Below are 17,656 nucleotides of genomic sequence, written 5' to 3'. Positions count from 1 at the left end.
GCAACATTAAAATATCACCTTTATTGTGGTAAGATACACATAAAAATTTACTATTTTAACCATTTTAAGTGTACAGTTCAGTCGCATTAAGAACATTCACATCCTTGTGCAACCGTCAACACTGGTCATCTCCAGAACCTTTTCAACATCCCAAATGAATCTTCCCCTATTCTCCCACCCCTGGCACCTACCATTCCACTTCCTGTCACTGGGAGTTTGGCTACTCTAGGAACCTCATAAGTGGAATCATACGTTTACCTGCCCTTTTGTTTCTGGCTTAGTTCACGTAGTTAAATCACTGGTTATTCAGGGACTGGATTCTTTTTTTTTTTTTTTTTTTTTTTTTTTTTTTTTTCAGGGACTGGATTCTAACGTCATTCTACTCTACATGCTGTATTTTAAAACAAATGTCTAGCTTTTCCTACTTGATAACCTTTCCTACTTATGGCTCGAGGACACTTCAATCTAGCAGTTATAAACTTAGGAGTTCTTGAGGGCAATTTCGTTTACCATTGTCCGCCGTTAAGAGCTTTCTATCGGTGTACTTAAGACTCTAAGTGTCTTTATATTGCCAATTATTTTCATTTCATTCTAGTTTACAGGCGCTAGACCTTCTGCAAAATCCCACCTTGTACCTTAAAACATAGTAAATAACGGCAACTAAAAGAACACAGGCGAGATTCAAGCTTCCCTAGAAGGGGGGGGGGGGGAGTTAATTTACTTAGGACGCTGGTGTGAAGGCTCTGTCTTTTGATACTATTTAATTTCCTATCTGGAGCTGAGTCGGCTCTAAATGAAAAGAATTAAAAAACACACTGTTCTCATGTGGCTGGGGGGGGGGGGGCGAGGGAAGTCGTTAAGTTTCGGATGGCTGGAAACTGTGTGTGAACCGTCAAGGCTATCTCACCTTTCTTTTTGGGGGGCATCCCTAGATCATTACTGCTCTGCCAGCAAGTCGAGTGATTCTGGACGAGATACTAATCCTCTGGAAGCCGGAGGGTTGGATTCCAGGAGCCCGTGCTTCCCAGTGTCGTCCACACCGTGGAGCGCACAACAGGGACCTGCAGGCCCCCGAGAGACGGAGGCGGCGGTGCCGCGCACCTGGAGCCCGGGGGCGGCCGTGCGTCCCGGCACAGCGCGCAGACGCTCTCAACGAGCGCTCCAGTGCGGCGGCTCCTTCCAACAGGATGCGCCACGGCCGTCTAATCACAGAGGACGAAGCGGGGCTCCCGCTGCGTCTAGAGTCAGCGGCCGTTCTCTGTTTGTAAAGAATAAAATCTTTCTCCCAAACGTGGACCGGGGCGTTAAAAAAAAAAAAAAAAAAAGGCACAAAGACGTCGAAACACGCATTAAAAAAAAAAAAAAAAATCGAAGTACCGCTCCCGAGCAGCGCGCTCTCCGCCGATCTTACGTCTCCTCCCAGCAGGCTCTGGGACTCACCGCGAGACTTCGTCAATTCTCGCGAGATTTATCGGCAGCCATCTTCTTGGGGGTGCTGGGAGCCGGGAAGACCCCCCGAATCGTTTTCCCATTGAGCTGCCCTTCGTCTTTCCTTTCTTCACTTTTGCCTGCGCTGCGTTGCCAACACCACCTGGTCCCGAGGCTGAGTGAAAGCCCGGATCTAGGCGCGTGTCGCGTTCCCGCTCTAAGGAAGATTTGCTCGGGTGGAGGGAAGGGGGAGGGCCCGGGCTAACCGTTGCTGCCTCCGCCGGGGTCCGGGGACCGGGAGCTCCTGGCACCCCGTGGATTCGCGGCCTGCGACGGTCCCCGCGGAGCTGTTCGCCGATCGGGGCTCGCGGGAGCCTGCCACCGGCGCCTCCTACCGCGGCCCACGCGGGCGGCGCGCGGAGGAGGGGGCGGGGGCAGCGGCGGCTGTAGCGGCCGCGACCTGGGCGGGCGGAGGAGTGTGACGGGCCTCGGGGCCGCTGTGGATGGTTTCTAAAATGATCATTGAAAACTTCGAGGCGCTCAAGTCCTGGCTCAGCAAGACTCTCGAGCCCATGTGAGTATCCAGGGGCTTTCTCCTTGCAGGGGTGGAAGCGGGAGATAGGCGGACACGGAGATCTGTGCAGTTTGCCGAAGTGCCTGTGATGGAGGCCGAAGCGGTGAACAGAGGTCCCGGGGTTTTGTGTTTTCTCCTTTTCCCACCGTCGCTCCCAGGTTCGGGATACCCCCAGAGAGCCTTAGCTGACCCTTTATCTTATCGTGGAGTTGGTCCTTGAACTGATAACCTCCAGTTCTCTTGTTTTCCCGTTATATGTAGAACGGCCCCAGCCTACACACATTTGATGAAGGCCCCCAAATCGGTTTCTTTTCTTTTAGTGAATCCAAGCATAACCTCTTGCCCAAAGACCATTTTATCATGTTTCTTTAAATGAAGTGCATGGTCCTTACTAGGGATGAGGGCAGTTCTAGTGTAAGCCTCTCACGTTTTACCTAAATACAGTCCCTGAAAGAAAGGCCACGTTTCCCATGTGCTATCTGGCTCACCAGCACCTCTCTTAACTGATTGAAGATGTAACAGGTGCTCAGGTGCCCAGGAAGATTCCCTTTTCCCACCTTCCCGCCTACATGTTTGTTAGTTTGGAGAGGAGGAAGAAAGTGTTATTTATCCATATGGGATATTTAGCAGTTTTTAAGTGGATACTGTAGATGGACTGTGGGGGGTGGGGGTGTGCAAAGTGTTGGAATGTTTTAGGTTGGAAAAAACGAGTGTTTTCAGGATTTATCTTTTAATACGTAGAAAATACATCTTGGGCTAGGTGCTTTATCAAAATTGGTTGGTTTACAATAAACTAAATGAAATAGGGAAAACCCACTCATTAAATTAGTTTATTAGGTGCCTGCTATGTACTGTGGGAGGCTTCGGTGATGGAGCATTTAAATTCCAAAGTTGGAAGGATGGTAATAAATAAATGAGTATTAAATAAGATTAAAATAGAAGTGGCAATTGTAATAATAGAGGGTCATATAAAAGACTGATTAGAAGACCTCTCACAGGAGATAGCATTTGAGCAACACTTAGAGGAGGAGAAGGAACCATCTGTGTCAAAGTCTGGAGAAAGACTGTTCCTTGCAGAAGGAATAGCAAGTGCAAAGGCCCTGTAGCAGATACGATCACAGTGTGTTCCAGGAAGAGAAGGAAGGCAGCCACTGCTGCAAGGAACATTGTGATGGAGGAGAGAATGGAATAACGTGAGGTTGGAAAAGTAGGCAGGGGCCAAATTACAAATTAGGGCCCCCCTAATTTGGAGCCAAAAGGGTCTTCGAGGCCATGGTAAAGACCTAGGATTTTATTTGAATTACAGAGACAACATTAGATAATTTAAAGCAGGCAGGGACTGATTTGATTTTGTTTAACTCTACTTGCTTTGTGGGGATTAAGGGGGCAAGAATGAAAGACTACTTTGAAGGGCATTGTAGGCAGAAATGTAGGTCATTTATATTAGAGTGATAGTGGAGACAGAATGAAATATGTCTTATAAGTAGATCTTATAGAACTTGCTGATGGGTTAGATGTGGGAGATCAGGGAAAGGGAAATTAAGGATAATGGTTAAGAAGTTAACCTAAGCAGCTGGATGGGTGATGGTAGAGAAGGATAGGAGAGAACAGGTTGAGGGGAGGAGAAAAGGTAATTGGTGTTTGTTACAAATCTAAGTTAGATATCAAATAGGTGGTTGGGTTATATGAGAACTCAGGCCGGGACTAGAGAAATTTGGAGTCATGCGGAAAGTATTTGAAACTGTGGAATTGTTAGGAAATTTCCTTGTAAGAATGTGTTGATACGGAAGAAAGAGGCCCCAGGTCTGAGGTAGAAGATATTTGTTACTAGAGAAACAAATGTATGGCAAGAGAGGCAGGTTGTCAACTTCATGGGATGCTGCAGAATGTATGAAAAAGGTGGAGGCAAGTAAGTGGCCCTTAGGTTTGGAAAGGTAGAAGTCATTGGTGATCTTAGCAAAATAGTTTAATTGAAGTGAGGTGGTCAAGATAGAAGCCATATTTCAGTGGATGGAGAAAGAGGTGCAACAGTGTAATGTTTAGAGGACCAACTCTGGAGTCGAATGGTGGCTGACTTTGAATAGTGCCTCTCCACTTACCAGCTGTATAATATTGGGTAAATTACTTAACTCAATGCCTCCCATTTCCTCATCTGTATGGAGAAATAATATTTATTAAGAATCTTTGGACATTGCCTGGTTTGTAATTAGCACTCAATAAGTGTTAAGTGAACAGAAAACTTAAAAAAAAATTTTTTTTTTTGAGGATTTTATTTATTTATTCATGAGAGACACACACAGAGAGAGAGAGAGAGAGAGAGAGAGAGAGGCAGACACAGGCAGAGGGAGAAGCAGGCTTCATGCAGGGAGCCCGACGTGGGATTTCATCCCAGGTCTCCAGGATCAGGCCTTGGGCTGAAGGCAGGCGCTAAACCATTGAGCCACCCAGGGATCCCAGAAGTTTTAAGTTTAAATAGAAATTCTTAAAAAAAAATTTTTTTTTAGTATGGTTGACACACAATGTTACATTAGCTTCAGGTATACAGCATAGTGATTTAACATCTCTATATGCTATGCTATATAACCAAAAAGATTATTAATAGTGTATGCTTGTGATTTTTATTCACTTTTGATAAAGTTTGTTTCAGGTATGATACAGCCTACTTAGATGATTGTAGCATTGCAGTCATAACTTATAATAAATACAACCTAGACAGTAGTAAGAATTGGGATTGGTTCTTTCATAATGTACATTACTGTGGTAAAATTGAGCCCTTATCCAATTCTTGTTCCTCATTGCATTTCAGGTGAGTTTTTGATGACTTTTAAAGCTGATTTCTAAATAAATAAATAAATCTGATTTAAATTATCTAAGACTTGTGATTTCTAAACTTGGTTTTGTAAAACTTTAAGATGTGTTTGTTAAGGTTTTTTTTTTTTTTGCTTTACTTTAAAAATATAATTGCTAAATAAATAAATAAAAATATAAGTGCCAAATAGCGTCTCTTTGAAGGAGGAACATTTGAAAGAGCAAGGTTAAGATGTAACTCAAAACTTATATAGAACTTTCTAGCTACTTGTGCTAGTTAAGTATCTCATGGTTTGGGACTTCCCCTGTATTTTGAATATGTTAATTCGGCAGACATTGAGTACTTAACAGTACTGAGCAGTGTGCTAGATATTGCAGATATTGGGAAACGAGCTGAAATAACTATCTTCATATTGTTAACCATTTATCTTTTAAGACAGATGTTAAACAAGTAATTACAAGACCTTTGAGTGTTAGGAAGTCCAGAATGCGGTCAAAATACATGTGTGGAAGGTCAGGAAAGGCTTTGCTGGTATAACATTTGATCTCAGCCTGCAGGAGTGAAGAGCAGTTTGCTAGGGCAGAAGGATGGAAATGGAGAGCTGGGAAAGCATTCTAGATTTTGAAGGACAGATGTATAAAAGCCCTAAAATGAAAGAAAAGAAGTGTTTTGGGAATGAAAGAAATTGAAAAAAAAAGCAAAGGAAAGAATAGCAGTGGATAGCTCCAGAGAGAGGATCCGCATCATTCAAGACTTTGTTGAGTCATGTTAAGGATTTTGGATGTTAATTGAAGGATAGTGGGAAGCCAGTGAAGTGTTTTAGGGCAGGAGAGTTTTCGCATCAACATAAAAACAAAAACCCAGCCTGGGCAGTGTTTTGGCGTGAAATAAGGGTCGGTAAATCTGCATGTTATTTGATTGTAAAGTCTGTAGATGTGTCAGGGCTCTGAGTTTTGTGGGGTTTTTTTTTACCCCTAAATTATTGAAAATGCAGGTGTTAAAATTGGCATCTTGAAATACTTAAGGTTGACATTTTGTTCTCTCAAACAATTGCTTAGTCATACTTGTTAACAATAAAATGAAATTAGATGTTGGTCTTTAACATTCATTTCATTTTGCTAATGGGATGTCTTGGAAAAAGAATTTAAGCTTTTTTTTGATATTCAATTTTTCTGGTTTTGTTTTCTACACAGAAAAGGTTTCCTGCTGTATTTTGAAACTTTATGAGTTTACACATCACTAAATAGGGTAACGGTAAAATCGTGGAATTTTTTTTAGCTGGTGGGAAACCTCAAAATCAAATTAGAAAATCCTTAATTTTTCAGAAAATGGAGAGTCAGACTTAATTATGTGCCTAGATTTTGTGAGTTTAGTACTAAAAAACAGAATGCATGGTTTTGTGTTCTGTGTAGTGCTGTGGGAGTAATGTTGTGTGGTGGAAAGAAGCCAAGTTTTGTAACCATATAAACTAGTGTTCACATCCAAGTTCTGCCACTTATTAACTGAGTAATCTAGGCAAATGAACCTCCCCTTTCCTTATTGGTATAATAAGGGGAATTATACTTATTTCCTTCTGTAGTTAGGTTGGAGACACATTTTTTAAAAGATTTTTAAATTAATTATTTTAGAGAGTGTGCCCCAAGAGAGGGCACACTATGGGGAGGGAGGGAGAGAAAGAGAATCTTAAGCAGACTCCCCGCTGAGCTAGGAGCCCTGCTGACTCGGTCTCATGACCCTGGGATCATGACCCGAGCCAAAATTAGGAGTTGAATGCTTGACAGAATGAGCCACCCAGGGGCCCCTGAGACACATTTTTAAGAGCCTGCCTCTTCCCTTCTTCCTTATATCCTGCTTGATTTAACATAAATAAGTTACATTACTTGTTACTGTTATCACTACTGCAGCTTCTACTACTGCATTTGTATGCATTGCTGAGAGTTTTTAATTACTTCCAAGTTCTGAGAGGTAAGCATTTTTCAAGTGATGACACTGAATGGCAGAGTTAAGGTACTTGTCCAGAGTCACACAGCTACCTATGGCATATGACTAAACAGTCATTTAAACTCATGCTTTTTGCCTCTAGAGCCATGTTCTTAATTTATTATCATACAGTATAGTGTATTCTGTCCTATTACTGTACGTACTTTTTTTGCTATGAAATTTTCATAGTAACTAGCTGCAGTTATAAAGGAATAAAGTTCTAAACCATCATGGTTATCAGTACTTTACAGTTGAAGAAAACCTTCGGAGTTTTTCTAGTCTTTCTCCCTTCACCCACACTTGTTAACTATACCTTTCTCACCACATAAAATTATTTTTGTTCCCATTTTACCAGAAGAATTGAAAGGTGATCTTTTCACTACTGAACTTTATTCCTATTTCCCTCCGTTAGTCTTTCTCTTTTTACAGACCCCTTTTGGCATAGAAAGTCAATTTCTTAGTCCTTAAGGAAGAAAAACTCAGCAGCAATAGGAGCAAAAACAAAACAAGAAATAAAATCAGTCACTTTCATGTTAGCTTTTCCTTTCAGTAGTAAATCTAGAAATAGTAGTTTTTAATTTTTCCCTCCTTTGTCCCCATTTACTTCTTAATCCCTTGTCATATAGTTTCTTCCTCCTTATATGCAAACAAGATTTAAAAAAATTTTTTTTTAAATTTTTATTTATTTATGATAGTCACACACACAGAGAGAGGCAGAGACATAGGCAGAGGGAGAAGCAGGCTCCACGCACCGGGAGCCTGACGTGGGATTCGATCCCGGATCTCCAGGATCGCGCCCTGGGCCAAAGGCAGGCACCGAACCGCTGCGCCACCCAGGGATCCCACAAACAAGATTTTTTACCTCAGTGTTACCAATGATTTCGTGTTTATTAAATATAGAGATTTTACATAAATTTTGTATTTTGTCCTGATGTATAACATTAAACAATGTTAATACTGCCTTTTTTAACATCTCATTTCTCTTTTCAAATCAGTCCTATCCTTTTTAGTTATTTTTCTTGCCTTTTAATTATATTTTTTCAAGTTTTGTTTCAATGCCTTTTTTTTCCCCTCAACTATTTCTACTCCTGTCATCTCATTTAAATTCATTCCCATGGATGGTTTTTATTATAATCTGTGCCAGTAGTCCTTTAAAAACAACAACAACAACAACAACAACTGTGTGTGTATGTATTGTGGAATCTTTGAACGTTTGATTAAAGACTTCCTTCCTTAGGATATTGCATATGCTATGTATAAATTTGCATTGAATTTCAGTTTTTCCCAGAGAACCTCTAGTCTCCACATTATTTTTCACATATGTATGTTTTGACGTAACCACTCTTTAAAGCCTTAAACTCTTATTCCAGTTGCTAGCTGTATATTCACCTGGTTCTCCCATGTGAACTTCAAACTACATTTCTGAAAATAAATGTTCTCTGAATTTACTAATTTCCATTTCATTTCCTTAAATTTTCCAGGCTTGAAATTTTATTTTTTGGCTTTTCCTCCCTTTATTCTTTTCCCCCTTCAGTTAATCATTGGGTTCTATCTCTTTCTTTTAATAACGTTGCTCAGTTGGGGGCCTTACACTCCTTATCTAAACCGTTGGGAGTTTTTTCTCCCTTCTGTGTCCATCCTGGATGCCCAACCTTGATTATATCCTTTTGTTTGATCAAAATCCTTAGCACTCCTGAATAAATTGGATGCATTTTGACTTGGCTTTCAAAATGTATGATTACTTATCTTTCCAGTTTGTATCTTCTCATTTTTTTGTGAGTCTTAACTTCAGCAGAGGTGAACTTTTTTCTGTATCACATTTTTTTTCTCATTTTTTAAATTTAAATTCAATTTGCCAGCATATAGTATAACACCCAGTGCTCATCCCATCAAGTGCCCTCCTCATTTCCTGTCACCCAGTTACCCCAATCCCCCCCCCCCCCCCCACCTTCCCTTCCACAACTCTTTGTTAGTTTCCCAGAGTTAGGAATCTTTCGTGGTTTGTCTCCCTCTTTAATTTTTCCCACTTAGTTCCCTTCCTTCCCCTTATCCCTTTCACTATTTCTTATATTCCATGTATGAGTGAAACCATATGATGATTGTCCTTCTCTGATTGACTTACTTCACTCAGCATAATACCCTCCATTTCCATCTATGTTGAAGCAAATGGTGGGTATTCATCTCTTCTGAAGACTGAGTAATATTCCATTGTGGGTGTGTGTTTGTATACACACACACACACACACACCACATATTTTCTTTATCCTTTCATCTCTCGAATGACATTGTGGCTCCTTCCACAGTTTGGCTATTGTGGACATTGCTGCTATGAACATTGGGGTGCAGGTGTCCCAACGTTTTACTACAGCATTATATTTGGAGTAAATACCCAGTAGTGTAATTGCTGGGTTGTAGGGTAGCTCTATTTTTAACTTCTTGAGTAACCTCCACACTGTTTTCCAGAGTGGCTGTACCAGTTTGCATTCCCACCAACAGTGCAAGAGGGTTCCCCTGTCTCTACATCCTCTCCCAACATTTGTTGCTTCCTGTCTTGTTAATTTTCACCATTCTCACTGGTGTGAGGTAGTATCTCATTGTGGTTTTTATTTTTTCTGATGGCAAGTGATGTGGAGCATTTTTTCATGTGCTTGTTAGCCATGTGTATGTCTTCTTCGGAGAAATTTCTGTTCATGTCTTCTGCCCATTTCATGATTAGATATTTTGTTTCTTGGGTGTTGAGTTTGATAAGCTCTTTAGATCTTGGATACTAGTTCTTTTTTTTTTTTTTTTTTTTTAAAGATTTTATTTATTTAGTCATAGACACAGAGAGAGAGAGGCAGAGGGAGAAGCAGGCTCCACAGGGAGCCTGATGTGGGACTCGATCCTGGGCCTCCAGGATCACACCCCAGGCTGCAGGCGGCGCCAAACCGCTGCGCCACCGGGGCTGCCCTATCTGATAATTCGTTTGCAAATATCTTCTCCCATTCTGTAGGTTGTCTTTTAGTTTTGTTGACTCTTTCATTGGCTATGCAGAAACCTTTTACCTTGATTAAATTCCAGTAGTTCATTTTTGCTTTTGTTCCCTTGCCTTCATAGATGTATCTTGCAAGAAGTTGCTGTAGTCAAGTTCAGAAAGGTGGTTGCCTGTGTTCTCTAGGATTTTGGTGGATTCTTGTCTCACATTTAGATCTTATAACCATTTTGAGTTTATCTTTGTGTCTGGTGTAAGAAAATGGTCCAGTTTAATTCTTCTGCATGTGGCTGTCCAATTTTCCCAGCACCATTTATTGAAGAGACTGTTCTTTTTCCAGTGGATATTCTTTCCTGCTTTATCAAATATTAGTTGACCATAGAGTTGATACTGTCCCCCTTCCCAACTTTTAGAGGGTAACATGATAAGCTATATGTATGTTGAAATCAAAGCTCAGCAAAGATTCCAGGTCTTCCGGAAAGTGATTTGTGATACATTCATCTGGAAGGAATGACATGACTCTTCTCCTAGGACAGTTTGCATTGATTATGACTTTCATCATTTGCTTTCAACAATTACTTGTTTAGTAATTGATTCTTATTTATTTTAATTTCATTATTAGAATCTCACGTCTTGAAAGTAGATGCCAAAGCTTAAGATTTAACTGTCTCCCTGTTGTATATGGTGCCCAGCACAGTGCCTCATGTGTGGTATATTAAATGCACTGGTTGAAATTTCTAGTTTGTATAACAACCTAGGCAGAAGAGTGTAGACTATAAAATCTACCATACTTTAATGAGAATTTTATTTCAGAGCAGTAGATATGTGAGCAATTTGAAAAATTACTAATCTCTGGGTCTGTTTTTCTTTATTTTTACTTGATAGCACCTTCAGATTATGTAAAGTTTAAGTGATTTTTTAGGGTGAAAGGACATTGAAAAATAAATATTAATAACATTTATTCAAAGTATTTTTTTTTAAAGATTTTATTTATTTATTCATGAGAGACACAGAGAGGCAGCAACACAGGCAGAAGGAGAAGCAGGCTCCATGCAGGGAGCCGGATGTGGGACTCGATCCTGGGACTCCAGGGTCACGCCCTGGGCTGAAGGCAGGCGCTCAACCACTGAGCCATCCAGGCGTCCCTCAAAGTATTTTTGAATGCTATTATATGCAACCTACTGGCCTCCGCAGAGCTGCCCTGAGAAGAATGCTATGTGGTTGGTAATTCTAGTCTAATGAATTTTACAGCTGGTAGAAGTTTTTTTTAATAGCTAATTATTGTTTAAAATAGTTTTCATCACTCTCTTCATCCCTTTAACTTTTGTTGAGTTGACTCTCCTTACCACTTTTCACTGCTACAGCCTTACTTGGCTTTTCCATCCGAGTGCTGAGCAGTTAAAATGGACTTAGCAGTTTTTATACGTTTTAGCACTTTCTTATCTTTGGCTTGCAATAGTTTTCAGATAAAATTATATGCATAAATGAAGACAGAGATAGTATTATGAACAAAGCAGAAAATAAGCTACTCTACTGTTTGGTGTCTACACATCAGGAGTGACTAATTCAGGCTTGAGCTAAACAGCTTCAAGGAATATTGTTTTTTTTTTTTCCTCCTGCTTCCTTAGTCCCAGGAAATAGAGAATGAGAAATGAGTGGATAGTATAAGTCTTTCCTACCAAACTTAGTCACTTACTTCCACTACCTCATTTCTGTGGAAGCATCCTTTTTCAGTCTACAAATAGTAACTTCTCAAACAGGTAAAAGTTTATTTTTAACTTGGCATCATATTAAATATTGCGTGTGTATGAAATAATGGAATTCACTTGAGATCTCTTACTCAGTGATTCTTCCTGAGATATTTTGCCAACATACAAGCAGATACATATATTATTTATAATTCTCTTTTTTGCATAGTTGGTATCATACTTGGATGTCATTCTATGAAATATGTAAAAGTGTTGCCTTTTTTAAAGGTTACATAGTGTTTTAATGGATATACCATAATTTAACCATCTATATTGATGAACTGGACAAATAGTACTACAGTGTATATTTACCACATGACACACCATGTGTACCCATCACTTAGATTCTACTGTTAACATTTTAGTGTACTTGCCACTCTTTCTTCGATGTATTTTAAAGTAAATTGCAGATGTTAATGAACTTAACCCTAAATACTTACCATTGCATATCATTAGAGTTCAGTATTTATAGTTTTTTTAAAAAGCTTGACATAATCTGTATACAGTAGTGTACACACATTTAAAGTGTATCCTTTGATGAGTTTTGACAGATGTGCATATCTATGTAACTCCGTTCCCTATCAAAATAAAGAACATTACTACCATTCTAGAATGTTTCCTCTTTCCCCTTCCCATGCTACCACTTACCCATAGAAATAAGTACTGTTCTGATTTTTTTTCCTCACTGTATATTAGTTTTGCTTGTTACTGGAACTTCGTATAAGTGGAGTTTTAGAATTGGTACCCCTTAGAGCAGGACTTCTTTTTATTTTTCAGAATGTTCTTGAGCTTTATCCATATTGTTGCATATATCTGTATCTTGTTCCTTTTTTTTTTTTACTGCTGAATAGTATTCCATTGTCAAATGCATGCTATATGGTTATAATAATGCTTGTGCTATTTTTTAACAGAATTTTTCTTTTTCTTTTCAATTGAAAATAATATATACTTGTTTTAATAAAAATTCGAAGAGTATAGAAATAGAAAGTGAAAGTGAGTCTTCCTTCTTGATCCTCGTTTGTAAATACATAATTGTATATTTATAAAAATAAACATACATGTATTATGTTTATGTAGGTACATACAATTGACCCTTGAATAACATGTTTAAATTGCACGGGTCCACTTATACATGAATGTTTTGTAGTACTGTGAATGTATTTTTCTAATAACTCTCAAGGTTTTCTTTTACCTAGCTTACTTTATTGTAAAAATACAGTATGTAATTATATATAATGTACAAAAGGTGTATTAATTGACTTTATATTTTTGGTAAGGTTTCTGGTCAGTAGTAGGCTAGTAGTGTTTAAGATTTGGGGGAGTCAGAAGTTACAGATTTTTGTGTGGGGGTTGTCCCCCTTAATCCTTGCATTGTTCCAGGGTCAACTAATTTTTTAACATAGACCAGATCATGTTGTTCATATGTTACTATACAGATATTGTAATAGACAGTATGCGTATCTTCCCATATGATTATATTCTTTAGCTTCTTGTCTTCCTAATGGCACCATAGTATGGCTCACATACTCATTATGTGAGTGTACTGTATAATTTCTTTTAATAGTGCTTTAAGACAAGGTAATTGCTTTAAAAAATAGCTTATTTTCTTAAACTATTAAATTCCTGCATATAGTTACAAGAAAGAAAACCTGCCAGAAGGCTTTGAAATGAAAAGTCAAAGTCCTCTTCACAGTTCTTACCCTAGCATTTTTAATATTAATACTAATATGCATAATATGTAGTCTTTATGCTTTTAAAATGGCTGATTCCAATTTTGAATAACTGTACCATAGTTTACTTAACCGTATTTTTACTTGTGATTTAGTTCATTTCCTAGGTTTTTTTTTTTTTTTAACTTTATAAATAACTGCAGTGAACATCTTGCCATATGTAGTTTCCTTTTTTCTTACTCTTCCTTCTTTCTTTCCTTTCCCTCCCTCTCATTCTCTCTCCATCTCTTTCTTCCTCTCTGCCCCTCCCTTCTCTTTATTCTGTTTCTTTCTCCTCTTCCCACCCGGTCCTGGTCCTCATTACAGAGGAATTTTTTTCCAGATGTCACCTAATGCTGCTGTTGGAGGCCTTCTTAACATTAAAGTGTGCTTTTGGTGATGGTGTATTTAAATCCAGTAGTTCAGATACACTTGTTTTTTGAAGTCATACTGTGTTGTGGCAAGTAATTTCTCTAGTTTATTTGTCTCAGCCATTTAAAGAGTGATAGGAGAGAAGTATGTCAGTATAAATTCTGGTTTTTGACTTTATGACTTTCTGCTTCCTGCTGGTCCTACACTCCCTGGTTTTATGCCCACATTCTCCAATTATTTTTCATTGCTTACTGGCAATTTAAAAGTTGTTATAAAAAATACAAATTTAAGATTTATACAAATCTTAAAAAGCTACTATAAGTGAAAAATACTTAAATGATTACAAAGTCTACCTAAAAGCATAAAAATATGCCCTTCAGCAGATCATTTATTGCTCTTTGTAATACAGTTGTGTGTTTTTTTTTTTTTTTTTTTTTAAGATTTTATTTATTTATTCATGAGAGAGACACACACAGAGAGAGGCATGCTCCATGCAGAGAGCCTGATGTGGATCTTGGTCCTGGGACTCCAGGATCATGGCCTGGGCCGAAGGCAGACACTCAACCGCTGAGCCACCCAGGCGTCCCAGTAATACAGTTTTTTAAATTGAATAAATCTCCTGAAGAACATTTTTTTTTAAGATTTTATTTATTTATTCATGAGAGACACACAGGGACGGAGGGAGAGAAAGAGAGAGAGAGAGGGAGAGAGAGAGAGAGAGGGGGGGCAGAGGGAGAAACAGGCTCCATGCTGGGAGCCTGACTTGGGACTTGATCCTGGGTCTCCAGGATCAGGCTCTGGGCTGAAGGCAGCACTAAACCACTGAGCCACCCGGGCTGCCCCAACATTTTGTAATCTTAAGGTGTAAAGTATGTCACTTTGATACATTTATATATCTTGATAAAATTGCCAGTGTAGTGATATTTATCACATAATTATAGTACAATATTATTGTCAGTGTCTGTAATACTGTGAATTAGGTCTCCATGGCCTATTTACTACTCATTACCATCTATACCCTTAAAATACCATCGTTCCCATCTCCTCCCCCCACCCCACCAGTGGCCAGTCCCTGGTAGCCACCTATTAACTCTGTTTTTAAGTTTAACTTTTTTAGATTTCACATATACATTACCTTGCATAGCAGAATGTGCTAATAGTCCATCATTTTCTTCACAAAAGGAAAGGTATCTTCCTTTCTTGTGCTGAATAATTTTCCATTGTCTTTATGTATCACATCTTCTTTACCCATTTATATGTTGAAGGGCGTTTGGGTTGTTTTCAGATCTTGACTATTGTGGATAATGCTGTGATAAAAATGGAAATTCATATATCGGGATCCCTGGGTGGCGCAGTGGTTTAGCGCCTGCCTTTGGCCCAGGGCGCGATCCTGGAGACCCGGGATCGAATCCCACGGCGGGCTCCCAGTGCATGGAGCCTGCTTCTCCCTCTGCCTATGTCTCTGCCTCTCTCTCTCTCTCTCTCTCTCTGTGACTATCATAAATTAAAAAAAAAAAAATTAAAAAAGAAATTCATATATCTCATCAAAATCTTGTTTTAATTTTCTTTGGGTATATACGCAGAAGTGGAATTGTTGGATTGAATGATAGATCTTTTAAAAACTTTTGAGGACCCTCCAAGTTATTTTTTATAGTGGCTGGGCCACTTTATATTTCCAAGCAACAATGTATAATAAGAGTTCTCTTTTCACAACATCCTAACCAGCATCTGTTGTTTTTTGCCTTCTTGATGGTAGGTATTCTAACAGGTGTGAGGCAGTATCCCCTTGTTTTGATTTGCATTTCCCTGATGTTTCGTGATATTTAGCATCTTTTTCATGTGTCTTTTGACCATTTTGATGTCCTCTGGGGAAATGGATAATTTAGTTCTTATTTTTTTAATTGGAATGTCTGGTTTTGTTTGTTTTTGAGTTGATGGAGTTCTTATATCTTTGGGGTATGAACCCTTCCAATTTATGGTTTACAAAAATCTCCTTTTCTGCAAGTTATCTTTCATTTTGTTCACGGTTTCGTTTGCAGAAGCTTTTTAGTTTGATGTAGTCCCACTTGTTTCTTTTTGCTTTTATTGCTTTTGCTTTTGGTGTAAACTTCAAAAACTCATTGCTAATACCTATGTCAAGGAGTTTACCTCCTCTTTTCTTTAGGACTTTTGCTTCAGGTCTTAAGTTTAAGTCTTTGATCTATTTTGAGTTAGTTTTTGTATATGTTGTAAGATTTTGGTTTTTTATTTTTTTGCATATGACCAATTTGCCCAACACCATTTATTGAAGAGACTATATAGACTACCCTCTCCCTGTTGTAAATTCTTGTCTTCTTTATTATAAATTGGCCATATTTACATGGGTTTATTTTTGGGCTCTGTTCTGTTCTCTTGGTATAAGTGTCTGTTTTTATGCCAATACCACACTTTTAATTACTCTCCCTTGTAATTTAGTTTGAAATCAGAGACTATGGTGCCTCCAGCTTTGTTCTTCTTTTGTAAAACTGCTTTGACTATTCAGGGTCTTTTGTGGTTCCATACAAATTTTAGGAGTTGTTTGTTCTATTTATGTGAAAAATACTATTGGAATTTTGGAAAGAATTGCAGTGAATCTATAGACTGCTTTGAGCAATGATGGACATTTTCACAATATTAATTCCTCTGCTCCATGAACATGAGATGTCTTTCCATCTGTTTGTTTCTTTAATTTCTTTCACAGTCGTGTAGTTTTTGTTGTACAGGTTTTTTATTTCCTTGCTTAAATTTATTCCTAAGTATTTTATTATTTTTGGTGCTGTTGTGAAAGGGATAGTTTTCTTTATTTTTCAGATATTTCATCATTAGTATAAAGGAATGCAACTCACTTGTGTATGTTGATTTTGTATTCTGCAACTTTACTGAAATCATTGATTAGTTCCAAAAGTTTTTTGATTGAGTCTGTGGGTGGTTTTTTTTTTTTTAAGATAAAAATCATGTCATTGGAAAATAGCCGCAGTGTTACTTTTTAATGTTACAATTTGGATGCCTTTTATTCTTTTGTTTAGCCTAATTGCTCTAGCAAGGACTTCCAGTACTATATTGTGAGTAAGAGAGGTGAGAGTGGGCAATATTGTTTTATTCCTGATGTGAGAAGAAAAGCTTTCAGTTTTTCTCCATTGAATGTAATGTGAGCTGTGAGTTTGTATGATAGCCTTTATTGTGTTGAGGTTTGGCTCTTTTCTACTCAGTCTGTTAAGGTTTTTTTTTATATGAAGGGATATTGTATATTGTCAAATATTCTTTCTATGTCTATTCAGATGATCATGTGATTTTCAATTTTCATTTTATCGATGGGATATCTTATATTTGTTGATTTACGTATGTTGAACCATTCTTCCTTCCCAGGGATAAATCCCAGTTGGTTGTGATGTATAATCCCTTCAGCGTCTTACTGAATTTGGTTTGCTAATATTTTCTTGAGAATTTTTGCACATATATTCATTAGAAATATTGGTCTGTAGTTTTTTTTTTTTTGTGGTATTCCTTTATTTTATTTTATTTTATTTTATTTTATTTTATTTTTTTATTTTATTTTATTTATTTTATTTTATTATTTTATTTATTTATGATAGGCACACAGTGAGAGAGAGAGAGAGAGAGGCAGAGACATAGGCAGAGGGAGAAGCAGGCTCCATGCACTGGGAGCCCGACGTGGGATTCGATCCTGGGTCTCCAGGATCGCGCCCTGGGCCAAAGGCAGGCGTTAAACCGCTGCGCCACCCAAGGATCCCTTTTTGTGGTATTCCTATCTGGTTTTGGTATCAGGGTAATGTTAGTCTCATAAAATGAGTTAGGAAGTGTTCTCTCATTTTGGAAGCATATGAGAATTGATTGGTGTTAATTCTTTAAATGCTCTATAGAATTATCCAGTGAAGCTGTCTAGTCCTCGTCATTTCTCATGTTGGGAATTTTTTATTGCTGATTCAGTCCAGATTTTCTGTTTCTTCCTGATTTGGTCTTGGTGGGCTGTATGTTTCTAGGAATGTATACATTTCTTCTACATTATATAATTTGTTGGCGTATAAT

The 17,656-nt window shown here is 38.3% G+C and overlaps 1 protein-coding gene across 18 annotated transcripts in view; it reads left to right on the top strand.

Moving 5' to 3' along the window:
- The first annotated feature begins 1,455 nt into the window (after positions 1 to 1,455).
- Positions 1,456 to 17,656, top strand: part of RBM26 (RNA binding motif protein 26) — an 86,160-nt gene continuing 69,959 nt past the window's right edge. For 15 of the 18 annotated variants that reach the window (XM_038569847.1, XM_038569846.1, XM_038569850.1 and 12 more), the window contains exon 1: positions 1,456 to 2,002. In XM_038569847.1, the coding sequence (XP_038425775.1) occupies positions 1,932 to 2,002 (71 nt within the window). In that variant the 5' untranslated portion in view covers positions 1,456 to 1,931. The remainder of the gene's footprint in view (positions 2,003 to 17,656) is intronic. The other 3 variants (XM_038569854.1, XM_038569853.1, XM_038569848.1) reach the window with 1 other exon arrangement.

Source organism: Canis lupus, chromosome 22, assembly GCF_011100685.1.
Source record: "Canis lupus familiaris isolate Mischka breed German Shepherd chromosome 22, alternate assembly UU_Cfam_GSD_1.0, whole genome shotgun sequence".
Taxonomy (NCBI): Eukaryota; Metazoa; Chordata; class Mammalia; order Carnivora; family Canidae; genus Canis; species Canis lupus.
The sequence above is the reverse complement of the archived record's forward strand: the minus strand, read 5'-3'. Positions and strand labels throughout refer to the sequence as shown.